This window comes from Marmota monax, unplaced genomic scaffold (genome assembly GCF_021218885.2).
Source record: "Marmota monax isolate L192 unplaced genomic scaffold, Marmota_monax_Labrador192_F-V1.1 WCK01_AAM20220418_F8-fsc00101, whole genome shotgun sequence".
Taxonomy (NCBI): Eukaryota; Metazoa; Chordata; class Mammalia; order Rodentia; family Sciuridae; genus Marmota; species Marmota monax.
Window position 1 is genome coordinate 3,143,335 of NW_026692786.1, and position 19,232 is coordinate 3,162,566.

At 44.5% G+C, this 19,232-nt stretch overlaps 1 protein-coding gene across 3 annotated transcripts in view; it reads left to right on the forward strand.

Annotated features, from left to right (window-relative positions):
* Positions 1-19,232, forward strand: part of Ankrd27 (ankyrin repeat domain 27) — a 53,196-nt gene that overhangs the window by 7,931 nt on the left and 26,033 nt on the right. For 2 of the 3 annotated variants that reach the window (XM_046447946.2, XM_046447947.2), the window contains exons 2-12: positions 2,984-3,115; positions 10,054-10,164; positions 11,553-11,709; positions 12,565-12,719; positions 13,159-13,218; positions 13,305-13,358; positions 13,439-13,504; positions 13,595-13,671; positions 14,278-14,399; positions 15,577-15,655; positions 16,180-16,312. In XM_046447946.2, the coding sequence (XP_046303902.1) occupies positions 3,014-3,115; positions 10,054-10,164; positions 11,553-11,709; positions 12,565-12,719; positions 13,159-13,218; positions 13,305-13,358; positions 13,439-13,504; positions 13,595-13,671; positions 14,278-14,399; positions 15,577-15,655; positions 16,180-16,312 (1,116 nt within the window). In that variant the 5' untranslated portion in view covers positions 2,984-3,013. Of the gene's footprint in view, positions 1-2,983; positions 3,116-10,053; positions 10,165-11,552; positions 11,710-12,564; positions 12,720-13,158; positions 13,219-13,304; positions 13,359-13,438; positions 13,505-13,594; positions 13,672-14,277; positions 14,400-15,576; positions 15,656-16,179; positions 16,313-19,232 lie in introns of those variants that run through there. The other variant, XM_058580441.1, reaches the window with a different exon arrangement.

Below are 19,232 nucleotides of genomic sequence, written 5' to 3' on the forward strand. Positions count from 1 at the left end.
AATCTGCAAGGCCTCCCAAGTTTGATGCTCTGAAATCACATAGCATCACTTCTGTGTGTTGGCTGAAGCAGGTCATAGATTGAAAGCTGGCTCAGAATTCAAAAGGCAGGGAAATAGACTCCCCCTTCTATAGGGGGAACAGTGAATTCATTTTGCAAAGGGGTATGCCAGAGGATAGGCGCAGATTTCTTAAGATCCAAAAAGTACTGACCATAAAGGTGAAGATTAGCAAATCCATCTATATTAAAATAAACTATTCCTGAAAACAACAATTTGGAAGAATTAAAAGATAAGTCATAGCTGGAAGCAGTGGTTTGTGCCTGTAATTCCAGCTACACAGGAGGCTGAGACAGGAGGAAAAAAGTTTGAGGCCAACTTGGGCAACATAGCTAGACAGTACCCCCCCACACCACCCCTACACTTAAAAAAAAAAAATCAAGTCATAGGCTGGGAGAAGATATTCACAACATATTTACTATCTAGAGATATAAATAACTATGAATCTTAAGGGAAAAAAGGCCAACAACCCATTACAAAAGTGGGCAAAAGACATAAAGCAATTTATAGAACATGAAGAATGATGTTTGACTTCACTTAATTGTCAATTTTCATTTTTCTAACTTCATTAGAGAAAAATGGTGCATTCTAGTTTATACTTACAGACTATCTTAGTCCCTTCAGGCTGCTGCAACAAAAACCCCCACAACTTGGGCATCTTATAAACAACAGAAATTTATTTGTCACAGTTCTGGAGGCTAGGAAGTACAAGATCATCCAGGCTCAGTGGATTCAGTGTCTGGTGAGGGCTGAGTGCTTCCTCGTTCCTAGATGGCTGTCTTTTCACAGGGCAGAAGGAGCCAAGGAGCGCTCAGGCCTCTTTTATAAGAGTACAGATCCCATTCATGAGGGCTCTGCTCTTGTGACCTAATCACACTCAAGGATTCTATTTTCAAATACCATCACCCAGAGTTTAGGATACACTGGGGGAACCTAGACCTTCAGACCATCGCACAAACTGACAAATAATCTGATGAACGGCTGGGGATGTAACTCAGTGGTAGAGCATTTGCCTAACATGGGTAAGGCCCTGGGCTGTATCCCCAACAATGCCAAGAAATAACAACAACAACAAAAAATCTGATGATACAAGGAATGTTGGTCAGCGTATGACCTGATAAAGGGAATGGGGGTAGAAAGTGGTCCTGTGTTGTCAGCATCTGCCACAATTGCAGGTGACTGCACCTTTTAGTGCTTCTCCTAGGGGCATGCTTCAGTGTGTGGAACACATACAAGGCTATAAGGGTGTTCTTGCGCCATTGATTATAATACTGAAAGGTGGAAGCAACTTAAATATGGGATGTTAGATAAACTGTGATACATTCACTTACAAGAATTCTATATAGGAGCTGGAGTATGTAGCTCAGTGGTAGAACACCTGGAGTGTATAAGACCTCAAGTTCAATCCCCATCACTGCAAACAAAACACAATTAAAAAAGGAATACTGTATAGCAAAAATCAGTGAATGAATATAAGCTGTGACTCAGCATGGAGAGAACTTGAAAACATAATGTTGAGTGAAAAGGGTATGTTCCAGAATTGTAATAGCATGATGTCATTTTTAAATTTTATTTTTATTAGTGCTTTGTAGCTATATATATGATAGTGGAGTTCATTTGTTTATATTTACTTTTTAGTTATAGTTGAACACAATTTTACCTTTATTTTATTTATTATTTTTATTTGGTGCTGAGGATCGAACCCAGGGCCTTGCACGTGCTAAGCACACGCTCTACCGCTGAGCCACAACCCCAGCCCCACTGGGATTCATTTTGACATAATTGCACACATGCATGGAATTTAATTTGCCTCGTTTCAGTCTCCAGTGCCTTCTCTTTCCCTCCTATACTCTGTCTTCCACCATTCTTTCTATTTTTGAAACCCACCATACTTTTACTGTTTTTCAATATGTACATATTAAAGGCATATAGACGTGGGCAAGAAAAACTGTACATCAACTTAAAGATAATAGTTACTTTTGAAAGAGGAGGAGAAAATGAGATGGGGGATAGCTAAAGAGGAATCCCAGTTTACTCTGGTATATTTTATTTCTTAAAAGGCAAATATGGCCACCAGTCATGGTGGTGCACACCTGTAATCCCAATGGCTCAGGAGGCTGAGGCAGGAGGATCGCAAGTTCAAAGCCAGCCTCAGCAAAAGTGGTGATAAGCAACTCAGTGAGACCCTGTCTCTAAATAAAATACAAAACAGGGCTGAGAATGTGGCTCAGTGGTTGAGTGCCCGTGAGTTCAATCCCCAGTATGCTCCCAACCCCCAAAAGCAAATATGGCAAAATGTTATGATACAGTAATTCTGTGTAGTGGATTTGTGTTATTACCTAATACTTTTTGGTGTGCTTTAAATATTTCATCAAAAGTACATGAGCCTTGTGGTAGCTCATGCTAGTAGTCCCAGTTACTTGGAGGCTGAGGCGGAAAGATCACTTGGCTCAGGAGTTCAAAACACCCTGGGCAACATAGCAAGGTCCCCCCCCCCCCACCCAAAGTAAGTCCATGGGTATCTTTAAAATCATAGTTACAGTCAAGTAGGATGTCCAGAAAATAGACATTTATGCTTTGCTGCAAGTTGGAGTTTAATAAGAGCCATTGAACACAGTTTCCACATTTAAACACTAAATAGGTCATCAGGGAATTGGTGGATTACATTTGATAATTCTGATGGAGTGTTAAAGTGTGGAGCAGAATTTAAGAATAAATAAATAAAATACCTGTGTGGAACAGAATAGTATGTCAAGGATGAAGGGCTGGGGGTATAGCTCAGTGTAGAGGGTTTGCCAGCGTGTTGGAGGCCCTGGGTTCCATCCCCAGCACCACTTAAAAAAAAAAAATAACTAGATGAAGACTTCTATGTGGTATATATAAATCTGAAGGTGGTCATTTGCTGCTGCTTCTTCTCTTGTCCCAGGAAACTCACTTTGACCTTTCTGAAGTCCATATGGCTCTATATGATGAAGATCTCCTGAAGAATCCTTTCTATCTGGCTCTTCAGAAGTGGCGCCCTGACTTGTGCAGTAAGGTGGCCCAAATCCACGGCATAGTAAGTGCATTGATCCTGAAGGTTGTCCCTGGGCATTGGTGATGCCGTGGATGTGGCGGCCGGAGGGGAAGTGTAGTGGGAGTCTGTTACAGACGTGCTGGGTTTACTTCACCTCCACATCCTGCCCAGTGTGAGAATGAGCCCCAGGGGCTGCCATGAACTGCTCCCTCGAAGAAGCCTCCTGCAGCTGCAGCCCAGTGATCCCTTCTCCCAGGGCTCCTCTCCCACCTGTGATGAATTGTGCCCTTTCATGGAATGCCCAAGACAGTGCTGCAATCATAGGTGCTCACCTCTCTCTCTTATTTACCTGTGGGCTTCTCAAGGACAGAGTCAGATTCCTCCTCAGGACCTCATCAGTTAGGAGGTAGGTGCTCACTCCCATGAGAGGACGAAATCTGTGAGCTCTTATTAATCTGAAAGGCATTTCCTAAAGGGGAAGATCTTCCATAACAGGCCACAACCTCAAAAGCCCACAGGGCCAGTGAGGAAGGAGAAGCATGGAGGAGAAACGTAGGCTGTGGTGTGGACATCTGCTGCCAGGAGGGCAGGCAGGCCCTGGGTTGCAGGTCTTCCTGGTCCTTGGGCCCCCAGACCATCTTTAGACAGCATTTCAGGATGCAGCATGCTGAATGCGTTTGTTGTGTGCCCTCTGCTTGAGACGTCTTTGGTCTTCTTTTCATGTGTCGTCTCATACCTGTGCTTCCACTTATCCCCTGGTGGGACTCAACTCAGGCACGTTAGGCATCTGAGGATTCGAACCAAAGGGGAAGTAAGATTAACTCAGGTTGGCCTCAGGTTCTTGGCTTCCTTTCTGCAAAATCGGAACTATCTTTCTCCTGACCTCTGTCCTCAGAAGTGTGGTTTCTCAGGTCCCTTCCAGTTTTTATGATTCATTTTGTGATTCATATTTTCACCAGAACTTTTTTTACTTTGGATTTTGGAAGTCATAGTTTGTTATTAAAAAAAAAAAATAGTGAATACAGCTATTTCCAAAGAAGGAAATTAAAATATCAGTGAATTTCATCATAGACATTCATTGTCATCTGTTCATCTCACAGTGGTTATTAAATGCTGCCACATGCCAGGCAGTACATTTGATGCTGGGAATTCATCGAAAATAGGAACGCTCGTCACTGTCTTTTTTTTTTTTTTTGTACCAGGGATTGAACCCAGGGTGCTTAACCACTGAGCCACATCCCCAGCCCTTTGTTATATTTTATTTAAAGACAGGGTCTTTTTTAAAAATATTTTTTTAGTTATACATGGGCACAATATCTTTATTTTGTTTACTTATTTATTTTTTTATGTGGTGCTGAGGATTGAACCCAGGGTTTCACACTTAAGAGGTGAGGGCTCTACCACTGAGCCACAACCCCAGCCCCAAGACAGGGTCTTAATTAGTTGCTCAGGGCCTTGCTAAGTTGCTGAGGCTGGCGTTGAACTCAAGATCCTCCTTTCTTAGCCTTTCAAGCTGCTGGGATTACAGGCACATGCCACTGCACCCAGTCCCCATGACCATCTTTACCCTCATGGAGCTTAAATTCTAGCAAGAGAGACAGTCACACCCTGGGCAAATATATACTCATTACTGCAGGGGGACTTGACGCAGAGGAAGGGGGCCGGATGCCAAGTGGCCATGTCTCAGGGAGGACCTGACTTAATACCGGGAATAATTTCTCCCTTCTTGTCTCTGTTTAATGCTCTTCTTTTAAGCACCTTCGAGGGTTTTATCATATATAACTTTGTTTTGCTTTTTATAAATGTCACTGTGGTATTCCTTGATTTTTCAGTAAATTCTTTGTAAGTTGTCTTGCTGACTGAAGCCTGAAAGTGTTCCAGCATTTATCAGTTCCTTTCACCTCATAGGTGCTTTTTCAGCTGCAAGTAGTGGAATCCTACTCAAGTTCACTTCAACAGGGAGATTCAGAAGGGAAATTTTATTTTTTATTTGTTTTGATGTAGTACTGGGGATAGAACACTTTACCAACAAACTATACCCTCAGCCTTTAAAATTTTTTTGAGACAGGGTCTCACTAAGTTGCTCAGGCTGGCCTCAGACTCAAACTAGCCATCCTCCTGCCTCAGCCTCCCAAGTTGCTGGGATTATGGATGTGTGCCACCTATCAGAAGGGAAATTTTGAATAAGAACTTTGCCCTTTTGATATCTTCTTTTCAGGTACACAAATGAATGGAAGATTCTCCTTTAACTTGCTATCTCATGTTCTTACCAGTCTCCTGGGCCCCTTACTCCAGCCCCTCCCAAGACCCATAGGATCCCCTAACTACTTGTGGTGTGTATTGAGTGACACTGAATTTCTGACCTTTGGGAGTCAGTGAGGCCGGCCTCCCAGCCCAAGTCAGCAGTGGGAAGGAGCTGCTCTCCTGGCATGCTCAAAGAGGTCAGATGGCAGTGGCTCTCTCCTGCCCCCTGTTGTCCATGTGATGGGGCCACCAGCACATCCCTGTCCAGTCTGTAGTTGTGCTTGAGTCCATCTCATTCATCATTGGTTGAATGACCAAGTAGAATATTCTGATGGCTTCTGAAAGGGCACTCATTCTTTCTGTCACTTCTGAGAGATCAATGTGGCCTTGGCAGGTGAATGCTGAATTTCTTTCCATGGAGCTTGGCCATGGGACCAAGTATGACTGCCCTGGAATCTTGCCTTGTGATCAGTTTTTATTGGGCTCTGAAAAAATTTGAGCCCATTTTTCAAAAAATGTGTGTCTGCAGGATTAATAGCCCCTGCTCGTTCCTCTATAGGGACCTGGTGGGCCACCTCATGCTTTGCTGATCTGCACCAGCTTGTGTGTGCGGCTGAGTGTGCAGCCTGACTGCTGTCCCACCCTGCTCCAGCTGCTGCTCCAGTTAGCTTCATTCTAGACCCCCTTTCATGACAATGGCATCTCCTTCCCATTGTCACCTGCTCTCTGATTGCACAGTAGAAGTTCCTTCTCCAGTGCTCTTCCAGATTCCACTCACAGGAGCCTGTGACACCCTACACTCTTCAAATGGACGCCCCATGCCTTTAACCATCTGGCTGATTATGCACTTGTGGCTTCCTCAGAGTGTGTTGGGCAGGCCTGCATCCCTGGGGCTCTTGTCCATGAGCTGCTGAGGTAAGATCCTTCAGATTCTCCAGGTGCGCTAGAGGGTGGATCCATGTACTCTTAGGAAAAATAAAAATTACAAAAGGAGATTTAAGTTTGATCTTTTATTGATGTCCTTTAATTATAGGTTAAATAGGCTTTGGGGATTAGCCTGGGAACATAACAAAATGGTATCCAGCTTCCCAGGAACTGATTTTCAAGCTGAATACTTCTGCAGCCCAGCTATGGACACTGAGGTTCTCATTCTAGTTCTTAGGATTCATTTAGTGTAGATTCAACCAGCAAAAGTTTACTGAGCATCAGTAATGTGCCAGGCACTGAGCTAGGTTTCCTGGGTTACGTGGATGAATGGGAATTACAGGAGGCATTCAGGGAGTTCTAGAAACAGGCCATTTGATGGTTAGAAGAATGAGTGTAGGATAGTCATCGTCACAGGCTCCAGTGGAGTGTTTAATCCAGTTTGGGGAACCAGGAGGGTACCCTGGAGTAGGTATCACTATTGCAGATTCTTGCTTTTTATTCTTTTTTCTCTTCTTTAATTACTGTTATTTTTAAAAGTCTTTATAAAGGGAACTACAAAAAAGTTGTTAAACTTTGAAATGAGTAGGTTCTAGCTAGCGGTCTACACATGGACCTTACACTCCACAGGCTGCTTAGACTCCTGCCTTCTATTCTAGGACTGCTCTGCAGCACCTTCTGAGTGGAGGACCCCGCCTACCTAGGTGTCTTCATAGCTGTTTTGCCACCTATTTCAGGGTGGGCTTCCTCATCCCAGTCTCAGAAGGACTCTGATGGAGGTGGATTGGCCACAGAGAGCCCACGTTTTGGCTTCTGCTTATAGTGAAATGCTCTGGGCAGCAGGGGCCTCTCTCCCTTGGAATGGGAGGAATTGGAACTCTTTTCCCTGTCAGGAAATTTTGGGTGAGGGGTCCTGTGAAATCGGGAGGCCCCTGTTCACTGAACAAACATGGACTGCACATTGAGTAGCAGGCTGGGCAATGGGACTCAGCACAGCAGGAGCCAACATGCTTCCTTCAAGTTGGGGAGGAGGAGCTGCGTGTAAACAAGAGAACAGGGTGGTTGGGAAGAGTTCTCCGAGCACATCAGGAGTGCCCAGTTCTGCAAAGGCAGATGAAGGCCCTTCCTTATCTAGGATGGTGTGGGTCTTTCATTCAGGCAGCTGGTGTGGGGCCATTTGTTCAGGCTTTACATGCCTCCAGGACTGGCCCCTCGTGTCCCTGTGAGACTTACTCTTCTGTCTTCAGGTTCTTGGCTCTTTTGTGCAGCCATGAGGCCCCTGGGAGCCTTTTTTTTTTTTTTAGAGAGAGAATTTTAATATTTATTTATTTTAGTTCTCGGCGGACACAACATCTTTGTTTGTATGTGGTGCTGAGGATCGAACCCGGGCCGCACGCATGCCAGGCGAGCGCGCTACCGCCTGAGCCACATCCCCAGCCCATGGGAGCCTTGTTTCTTGTTTCTAAGTTGATACTTGAGGGCCTTCCTCTATTTAATTTTTAATTAAAATTCCAGATTATTATGTTTAATTTCAAACATAAAAGTAGGAAGGATAACATAATGAGCCCCACGTGTCCTTCACTCAGTTTTAACAAATGGGAATTTAGTGGCCGGTCACATTCCATCTCTTTCTGAACCCTGGATTATTTTGAAGCAAATCCCAGACTTTTATTTAAGGCTGACATATGATTTCCAACTATAAATATTTTTAGGAACATATTTTTAAGTAAGCATGACTTTTTTAAAAAAAATATAGCCCTAATGCCATTATCATAGCTCAAACAATCCTCCATAATTCTTCAGTATTATCAAATAGTCACTTCAATTTCCCCCAATTTTTTCCTATCTTTTATTTTATGGTTGGTTTGTTCAAATCATAATCCAAAGGAGAGCTGCACATTATATAGACTGATTGGTCTTTTAAGTTTGTTTGTCCTAATTTTTCTTGTGTTGAACTATGTATGCTCATGGTGTAAAATTCGACGCATTTTGACATGTGTATAGGCTTGTGAAACTACAGTCTTCAGCATTTTAGAATTATAGCTTCCCCTCTCCTCCTTTTCCTTTCTTTCTTTGCCATTCATTTGCAGAAGAAAACAGGTCATGTTGATTCCGTACTTTCCTGCCTTCTGCCTTTTGCCAGTTGTGGTCTGTAGTGGTGTTTAACGTGGCTCTGTTTCTGAGGTTGGTAGTTAAATGCACATCTGGATCTTAGTCTTGAATTTTTGAGTTTATAAGGTCTCCTCACATACAGGATTTCCTTCTCCCATCAGCAAGTGCTTCCCTTTTCTGCTGTGAGGAATTGTCCTGTTCCTCTGAGGGGAGATGGCCATGCTGCTCATTCTCACCAACTGAAGAAGCCCATGATGATGGAGTTTCATGGGCACTGAGCTGTGCTTCCAGCACAGGCTTCCAGGAGGCAGTGGGATGGGGCCTCCAGGGAGGTGGCTGGAGTCTGTAGCATGGCTATGCCACTCACTGGCTGTGACCTTGAACAAGTTACTTAACTTTCCTAAGCCACAATTTCCTTATCTGTAAAGTGGGGATAATGCTGAAACTACCCTACCTAGGCAGTTATTAAGTGATAGCTCTCTGAACCACTCAGCACAGTGCCTGACACATAGCATTGCTCAAGAAATGGGAGCCCCAGCTCAGATTACACAAGTCTACCTAAGATGACGTTGCTAAAAAAGAAACCTCTGTTCTTACAGAGAATGCAAGACTGTGGCACACGGTTCACAGATGGTAAAGCTTGCTTGTAGGTATTTGGATATCCTTTATATTATGTTTCCACTCTTGAATGTTTTGGTGGCCGGGTTCTCACATACTAAGTGTACTGATCAGGATCTGGAGTTCCAGAATTGTTGTTTCTGATAGCTTTTTTTCTAAGCTTAATGATTGTTTTGGTGGAGGGCCCATCCTCTGGAGTTTCCTACTCTATGTTTCTGTGACATCCCCTGAAATTTAACCCATTTGAATCATCAAGTTTTAGTTTTGGAGGGACCAGGAGGTGTTTATATCTCTGCCTCAGGCTGGAATCAGCTCCTTAATTGGCAGCCATCTCATGTTGGAGTGAACTCAGGACTGATTGCTGGTGGCTTCCTCGATAGCCCCTCAGCTCTCTGGGGACCACAAGTTAAACCCAAGGACTTGTGTCCTGCTCTAAGAGCTGAGTAAGATAAGGAAAGGACACCTCTGATTCTGGAGGAGCAGTGGCCCTCCAAGGTCGGGTTATGTGCCAGCCCTGGGCTGAGTGTGTCCTGTGGGCCTGCACAACTCTCTCAGCACGCCTGTGTGCTGGGCACTTTTGTTGGAAGGAACCAAGGAACAAGGACCAGTCTTGTGTTCAGGGCCATGGCTGGGAAGCATATGACCAGGTATGGTGCCTAGCCCACTGGACTGTCATAGGAGTTTGGTGGCTCTGTAGGGCTTCTCTGCTTTGGTCATCTTCCTTTTAGGTACACTTGAGTCTGAAATTCCTATTCAAAAGTGAGTCAGCCAAGCACAGATCTGCATGTGGTTGTGCAGGGAACAGAGCTGGGGGACTCATCCAGGAGGGGAATGAAGCCCACCAGCCTCTGCGTCTGGATTTGGAAAAGGACTGGTGTTGTCCTTAGCCTGCCTCTTCCTGGGTGGGGAGCATCTGCTTCCATCATCTCCACAACAAATGAACTCAGCTTGGTGCAACTGCAGCCACTTTGGCAAGCGAGGCCGTTGTCTCTGTCAGTGGATTCCTGTAATGGTTCCAGCTGTGCTGCAGAAGCTGTAAATGGCATCTCTCTCTAGTGTTTATTGTCATTATTTTTTTTCAGGTCTTAGTGCCCTGTAAAGGAAGCCTATCAAGCAGTGTTCAGTCCTCTTGTCAGTTTGAATCCTACATTTTGATACCAGTGGAAGGACATTTTCAGACCTTAAATGGAAAGGTACTCATTTCTTGGGTTGTTGACTCAGTATTTGGGGCTGGGGGAGGGAAGGGAATCCTGCTGAGGCCTTTCACATCTGTTGTGGTAAGCAACATCTTTGAGACACACAGCAGCCTTTGGGTTGGGTGGGAGGACCGCACCTTTGTGGTAGAGCCTTGGAGGAAAGAGGCGTGGTGAGGGGACACTCCCTGGGAGGGTCCGGAGGAGCCAGGTGGCTTCGTCTGCCTGTTCCTGGGAGTCTCTGAGCCCCTTCTGAGCAAGGTCTATGTCCAAGTGAGCTTTCTTCCCAGGACCCTTGAAAGGCCCTTGGTTCCTTGGCTATAAAATTGGACATAGGGGATGAATATTTTATTTTTAAAAAACTCTGTTTTGAAATAAATTCAACCCCACCGAAATTTGAGCTGAGTACATAGAACCCTCGCACACCCTCCCCGGGTGGCCGGCTGTTCCCATCTATGCCACACTTGTTTTAGCCGTCTTGCCCAATACTCCTGTTAGTACTGTTTTTTTCAACCTTGCGGGAGGATGTTGTAGACACTGCGCCCTTTTCTCCAAGGTAGTGCAGGGTGTATTTCTGACAACAGCCGTACTCTTACTTGACTTCCATGCAGGGATCACATTTGGAAACTCACCCTTGATAGAATGTTCTGCAGTTCACGGTCCTTACACACTGGGCTCATTATAATGCCCTTTTACACACAGAAAAACAGTTTTCTTTTTAAGACCCAGGATCAAACGCTGTGTTTGGTTATTAGCCTTTCTAGTTTCTTTTCATCTGGAGAAGCCCCTCAGCATTTCTGTGTCTTTCATGACATTTTTTTTTTTTCCAGAATCCCTCAGTATGGGCTTATCTGGTGTTTCCTCACGATTAGATCACAGTTGGGCATTTTGGGTAGGAATGGGGAATTTTCTTTCTTTCTTTCTTTCTTTCATATCCTGTCAAGTGGCCCGTGGTCTTTTTGGTCTATCCTGATGGCAGTGTGGGTGGGTGTTTTTCTTTTTTTCCAGTGGAGGCAGGTAGGTGCTGAGAGGGGGAGTTTTGTTTGCAGCCAAGTCTGGCTCGTTCAGGGGAGCCAGGCCCCGTGACCCCCTCCCACTGGGGTCAGGCTGTGGTTGGTCCCTGGGACTTGGCAGCCCAGGCATGTAGACTGGTGGGGAGAGGAGGTTGGGGTTATTGGCAGGCCTGCTCGGGGTCAGCAGCCCTGTGGCTCTAAGAGGCATGATGCTGTCTTCTTGCCAGTGAGCTGCTCACCCTGCTGCCACTCACTGGTTAGTGTACGTGCCTGAGCAAGACACTGCAGTGGGGTGGCCGCGTCTGGGTCAGCGCTGTATTGTGGGGTTGGCTGAGAGGGGGTCAGCTGCCAGCAGTGATGGTTTTCTTGTTCCAGGATGTCTTTATACAAGGAAACAGGATTAAATTAGGAGCTGGTTTTGCCTGTCTTCTCTCAGTGCCCATTCTCTTTGAAGAAACTTTCTACAATGAAAAAGAAGAAAGTTTCAGCATCCTGTGTATAGCCCATCCTTTGGAAAAGAGAGAGAGTTCAGGTATTCTGGGAGAAAGCCCTTTCCTCCTGGCTTGATGAAATGGGGCTGTTGAACTTCTTCACGGTATAGCTGCTAAAAGGTTGAATGCCGTAGAAAATATTCAAGTTCTTAGTAGAAACCTACTATTTATAAAATTCCCCTTAGAACTTAATCGACGTCCTCCCTGGCTAAGGAGGTGCTGCTGAATCTGGTTGACCAGGTTGGGTATTATACAGTTCCAGAAAGTGCCATTCACATGAACCTCACTGTACTTGTGACAAACCTGGGTTGTGAATGTCGCCCCAGAGCCATACCCCTGGCCTTGTTTCTGAGAGTCAGCTTTAGGATTTGCTCTTATAACATTACTACCCACCAGCCTCCCCATTGTGCCTCTTTGAGATTTTCATTATTTTTAACTTTGTCTATTTATTTATCATCATTATTTTTTACGTGTGCTGAGGATCAAACCCAGTGCTTCACACATGCCACCGAGCCACAACCCCAGCCCAAGACCTCATTAGTTTTAAAGAATGGTTATTATTTTAGTTGCTCCAGAAGGTTGAGATGACAATTTTTGTGTTAAGTGTGCTCTGAAGCTCTTACTGTCAGGAATCAGGTTTCTTTTCCTAGCCCCCATGGATCATGCCCATGGCCTCAGGGAGTGCAGACATTGTCCCAGGAAAAGGTTTTGAGAGGACCATGCTCTCTGGACCTCAGGGTGTCCTGTAACTGGGCTGTTCTTGGACAGCATCTTGAAATAAGGATATTCCTGCCTTTGCCTCCAGGCCCTGTGGGAGCAGGACAAAGGATGTGGTACTTCCCCCATCAGGAAACAGTGAAGACCTCGGACAACCTGACCTTCTTTCTCTTTTTCAGAAGAGCCTTCAGCACCCTCAGATTCTTTTACCCTGAAAACTATTGAAGACGTGAGAGAATTTTTGGGAAGACACTCTGAGAGATTTGACAGGAACATCGCCTCTTTCCACCGAACATTCCGAGAATGTGAAAGAAAGAGCCTCCGTCACCACATAGTTAGTAGCTTTGTCGGGCTTTGCCTGGTAGGCCCTGTCTCAGGCCAGTTCAGAGCCTCAGGATCCCTCTCAGTTTACTCTGAAACGTCTCTGGGTGCTGCCTTCACTGTTGGAAGTTTTGTTTAAAAGTTTCTCCTGAACTATAAAAGCAGCATAAGTCACCTTAGAACACTTGAAAATCTTGGAGAAGTCTAAAAATGAGTATTGTTATCATCCATGGTAACTCTAAAGGGAATTGTTTTCTACTTTTAATACATATGTACCTAAAAAAAATGGGAAAGAAAATCAATCATGTAGTTATTCTGAACATCGTATATTACCCAGGAAGTGCATTTTGGGAAGGTTTTCTCCATGCCAGGAAAACCTTCACTCATTCAGGTTTATGTGTCACGGCCTCTGATTGTAAGGGGGCCGCCTCTCTCTGCTCTGTGTTGCACAGGACTCGGTGAATGCGCTCTACACAAAATGCCTCCAGCAACTTCTGAGGGACTCTCACCTGGTAAGCCGCAGGACTTCCAGAAGGAAGCATTGCAGTTGGCACCATGCAAATCCAAGCTCTTTAACTGTACTTCTCTCATCTTCTAGAAAGTGCTTGCGAAGCAGGAGGCCCACATGAACCTGATGAAGCAGGCAGTAGAGGTGAGCAGAGAGGGTAGCGGTGGCTGGGGGCTCTACTGTGGCCCAGCACACACACTGAACTGGGCCTGTTGATTTCACAGATGTACATCCATCATGATATTTATGATCTGATCTTTAAGTATGTGGGGACCATGGAGGCGAGCGAGGTAGGTTTACAGTCATTTTCACCATTTGGGATGGAAGCCTTATTCTATGCTTTTTAAGAAATTTTAAGCTTCGTTAAAATCTGTTGTTAGGATGCTGCCTTTAACAAAATCACAAGAAGCCTTCAAGATCTCCAGCAGAAAGATATTGGTGTGAAACCTGAATTCAGGTAAGGGCCTGCACTCAGCTTGGCCACCTCGGAGGCTGCACTGACTTCTCCTAAAGCAGGACCTCTTGGTGGCAATGGTGGCAGGTGGATTTGACATGGTTGCTACCAAAAGCAGAGTAGTTATTTGTGACCAAAGATAAAGGGCTGAAGTTGACTGATGACTTCAGCAGAACCTTCCTGCACCTGCAGGCCAGCATGCTTCAGCAGGACAGACCCTGGGGGTGTGTTTCCTGTCCATGGTCTGCAAGCAGGCACATCACTCTCCCGAGTGGGCTCTGCATGCAGAATGTCTCTCCTCGCCTGCCTATCTGAAATGTCTAGTGTTGATATAGAAACTCCAGCCCCCTTTGGGCTGATTCCCTCTAGGGCTATAAATTTTTATTTCAAAATTTCTGGTGGCAGTCTTATCACCTGGCAGTCTGAATGGGGCTTAAAGCCATTCTGTTCTGCCACTGACTTGAGTCACATTGCTCTTCAGTCTCTATTTTTATTTCTCATTACTTGTGGTTTGTTGTAAGGAATGTGTAGCCTGAGATATGTTATTAGAGCAAGGAAGAAGGCCTCCCACTGTGGTCTGAAGTTATCGTGCTCTGAATGATTTTACAGCTTCAATATCCCTCGTGCAAAGAGAGAGCTGGCTCAGCTGAACAGATGCACCTCCCCACAACAGAAGCTGGTCTGTTTGCGAAAGGTGGTGCAGCTCATTACACAGTCTCCTAGCCAGAGAGGTTTGTGCCTGGGGAAGGGTCTGGCAAAGGGTGGGAGCAGGCACCCAGGTGAAGAAGTTGGCCGAGGGATATGGGGCTGAGGGCCAGTAGAGCATTCCAGTGCCCCTGCCCTGGGGAGAGCTCTGCTGGGCATGATGAGGGTAAGAAAATAGGGACAGGGAAGCAGTGGCCTCCAAGCTGGTGATGGGTGCGTGGGGAATTAGACTGTTGGGGTGTTCTCCTTCATTTTGTATATGTTTTAAATTTTCTAGTATAAAAAGTAAAACAGGGTCTGGGGATGTTAGCTCAGTGGTAGAGCACTTGCCTAGCATGCTCAAGGTCCTGGGTTCAATCTCCAGGACTGCAGAAAAGAAAAAAAAAAAAAAAGTAAAACAAAAGAATCTAAGAAAAAAATTCACGGACGCATATGTATAGGTAAGAGATGATCTCCACGGTTTCTTGAGGGAAATAAATAGGAATGTGTATGGAACACTTCAACAGCATCAAGGAAAGGGGTCGCTCTATATCCACATGTGTAATGGTGAGTTCCTAGTCTGTCTGTGTTCCTAGGAAAGATATGCAGGAAGCAGCAGCAGGAGACCGGGACACTGGGTGGAGGGCTGGGAGGATACTCAAGCTTGTTCATTTGTACTATTTGAATATTTATCTATCTACTTATTTATTACTGAGGATAAAACCCAGAGCCTAACTCATGCTAGGCAAGTACCCCACCACTGAGCTACAACCTTCATACTGGTTGAATTTTAAAACATATGAATGGATCACTTAAATTTTCAAAATGCAAAAAATAAAGTGAAATTAACTATGGGCATTAGACCCCATGTGTATAAAATGGAAGTGGCCTCAGGCTTTTGTTGATGACTCTAGCGTGTCTTCCTTTTGTGTCCACTGTCACTGCTTCCCTGGGCTCTTCCTTCCTTGCTCATCCGGGAAGGTGGCAAGTCCTGGTTGGCTTGGAGTCACTTTCTTTTGCATGTTTTCTGAAAATGTCGTGAATTCTTTTATCTGCTTGAATCAGATATCTCTTCAGCAAACTGTAAAGGAAATTGTGCCCTTTCTCCCCAGTGTACAATCTTACTCAAGTGTGGTTTTGTGGGTTAGCTGGTGGTAGGGAGATTGTACACTTGTCCTTCCATTTGAGTCTCCTGATGACTTTGAACATGTTTTCCCCTTGCAGTGAACTTGGAGACTATGTGTGCTGATGATCTTCTCTCAGTCCTATTGTATTTGCTTGTGAAAACAGAGATCCCCAATTGGTAACATTTTTTTTGTTGTTGTTAAAAATACTTTCTGAAAATGGCAGCATAGTGGTACCATGTACTTTCATTGTATCTCCAGGAAAAGCTACAACTGTGCATGTCTTGTGAGCCAAGGGCTGTGCCTCTCCTTCCTTCCTCTTGCAGGGGTGTCTGACCCTCCATTTACAAATGGGGAAACTAAGGCCCAGAGAGCTTGCATTTCTTGTTCTGGAACATGTGGCTAGTCTGTGGCTAAGAGGAACCTGACTCCAGTTCTATCTTCCCAGGGGAGCCCACAGTTCAGTTAATAATAATCAGCTTTGTGAAAACTAGCCTATTTCAGAGAAGTAACAAGCAGATTTACTTGTCCTAATTGCACACACACAGTAGAGATCAAGAGGACAGCAGTCTAAGCTCTCTGAGTTAATTTTGACTTACTGTGGGTATTTGATGGGTTACCCAAGCCACTAGTGTTTTTTTTTTTTTTGGAAGAAATGTTAATTAGGTATTCAATACTAAAACTTTTTTCTTCTTTTTGTTAGGATGGCAAATTTGAGTTACATCAAAAACTTCAGATTTAGCAGCTCAGCAAAAGATGAATTGGGGTACTGCCTGACCTCAATCGAGGCTGCAATCGAATATATTCGGCAAGGAAGCCTTTCTGTTAAACCACCTGTAAGATCTCATTCCTGACCTTTCTCTATGTGAACCATGCACCTTTGCTGGGATTCTGGGGTTTCTTGTAAGGAGAAGAATTCTTACATGGTCTCCCAGAAACGGGGCCTCAGCTGTTTGAAGGCTGTGAGGCTTGGAAACTACCCCAGGATGTTGAATATTAAATTTCTAATTAATTGTGAAAATTACAGGTTATCATTGTGATTCACATTGTTAATATCCTGCTTCATTAATCCCTGTCATTTTCAAAAGCACATGTTTGGAAAGGAAGCCAGAAATGGTGAATTTGGTTTTCATGACAATGATAGCCAAGAAATGATTATTAATGTGAGTGATTTTAGGACTCAGTGGCCTTATTATTGTTGTCTGGGTTGGTTGGTGAGCTTTGACTAGAGGAGGAGGTTCTATTTCTGTGTGAGCTGTGAGACTCTTAAGTCAAGATTGCATTGCTGGCCTGTTAGACTATACACCAGCCAGCAAAACTCACAATGCTCAGAAAAATCCCAAAGTTGAAATCAGTAAAATGCAGCGATTTCTGCATTACAAGCCAAGAGTCCTGAGGATCGGATATTCCATTTGATGCTAATTCTCTATTGATGTTAGAGTCAAGTTTACACACCTGGAAAACATAAGCCTGTCTAGACAGGTGCACTCAGATAAAAGCAGTTCCACTGAACTCAACATTAACACTTTGCTATGTTTTTCAGTCTTTCCTATCCATGCACATTTTATGTAATTAAAATTGTATTGTGTACTGTTTTTTTCCCCTTAAAGAAGAGCTTTATTTTTCTGATTACAAGACTAATATTTGCTTACCAATAATGTTTACAAATTTGTAGTGAAGTCAACTGAAAAACTCTCAAAAATTTACCAGCTAGGGTGACTTTTATTGACAAGTTTGGTGTATGCTTTTCTTTTTGTATTAAAGGTTGTGTTTTAAACAGAATTTGAGATTGTGCTGTCCTTGTCAGCATATACCCTGATGGCATTATAGTGCTCAATGAAGAGTTAATTTCTGCCCTTGCCTGGGGTCTGATTTGATACCCACTCAGGTGCTGGTATCACTAGAGATGTCCATCCATCTCAGATGTGTGGCTGTGGTTCTTCTGAAGAGCTGTTCCTTCTGCCTGGCTTTGTTTCTGTATTTCGGGGTAAATCACTAACGTTCTAGAATGCTTGTGTGTGCATGCGTGCCTCTGTGTGCACGTATGTGTGCAGAATCAGATTTCCTGTTCATTTCCATAGTTGGAGAGGAAGAGTTCTTGGTTTGAATTGTTTCCCGTGAGGCTTTAGGAACCCGTGCTGTCCTCAGGTGCTGGATTGTTTTTCTGTGATAACCCTGCCTTCTGGTTCTTTTCCTGCGATTGGTCTGGGAGGTTACTCCCTGGCTGGGAGCATCCTTGTCCCTTGAAGGGAGGTGTCCACCTCTTGAAGGTACTCCCATAATGTGGTCATTTCTTTCTGTGGTGTTTAGGTAGGGAAGTTGACCCCTGAAGGCCTTGGAAGGAGGTAGCTGACTTCAGGCAGCTTCTCTCACCTGCTTTTACTCCAAAAAATGTTGCAAGTGTTTATATTCAAGGTGGTCCCTCTAGTGCTATTGGTTTGAGTCTGGCTCTTGTGCTTGTCACTCTAAGCCTCTGTTCAATGTCCTATCTACATAGCTGGGGATAATGCTGCACATTTATCCATAAATAGATTGTTGTGGGAATCAAATGTGATATTGAAAGGTACATTTTGAAGCATCAAGGGATACTCATGCCCTTGCTTGCTCTCCCCACACCCCTGCATCCAAGGTGTCTGTTTCTTGGTTCTGTGGCATATCCTGTAGGCATATCCCCAGACAATATTTAGCTTGGGTGGGCAAGCCCAGTGTGCCCATCTTGTCTGCAGTGCCTCTCCTGGTCTTGCCTTCCTGGATGGAGGATATTCTATTCTGTTAGATGTTGGGGCATGGGGTGTATCAGCCTCATGGCCTGCTTTGAGCTTGTCCCCTGGGTGTTGAGGGAGTCAGGCCTAAGAGATACTCCTCACCATTGTCGAGCTTGGCTTTTTGTTGACAGAGTAGGAATGGTGCCTTTCTTGTCTTTCTTGACACCAGCATCGGGATTCCATCTGTAACAATATCCTCTGCCTTAGCTGCTGACCAGCTTCTGTTAGGCAATGAGGTTTCATTTTTGGAATGTGTGAAGCCAGTGAAAGTCTTGGGGTATTTCCTGGGGCGGGGGGGTACCCATAAGCATCTCCACACAACAGCCATGGTTTCTGAAAAGCATTAAAATCTAAATGTTAGTAAAACAAATTATGTCTTACTATCAACTGTTTATATGATATGATTGCACAGAAATTTTCTCCCTAAGGTATGATCATACTTGAGATGACCATAAACATTCTTTAAGCATGTTTATAAATGAAGACTTTAGCTTTCTGAAAATAAATATACTGGTTAAGGCTGTAGTTTTACTTTATGCGTCAAACAAAAAGCAGGGGGAAAACCTAGAAAGAATCTGTACTCTTTCTCACCCCAGCTTTGGGCACTTCTGGGCTTCCTCTCTTTCCTGGGTTTCTAACAAACAGTCTTCACCCATTTCCCAAATAAGTCTTTGCTGATACACTGTCTCTTCTAACCACTGCTTCTTCCCTGAAGCTTCGGTCCTTGAAGACCTACCTTCCTTCATCACTGTCCTTCAAGTCGTTATTTGGAGCCAGGGAAAGAGCCCTGGAGTGACCTGCACAGCAATGTCTTTGATGTTTCTCTGGCCTAAGCTGCTCAACTATAAGTCACTGCTCAAAGCAGATTGTTGGGAGGCTTTATATAGCACATGGCAGCTGGAGGCGGAAGTGGCTTATTCTGAGGTGATGATGTGCATTTGTCAACTTAACTCTTCTTCAGGGCCAGTGTGAGGCCCTGGCTTGATGGAGG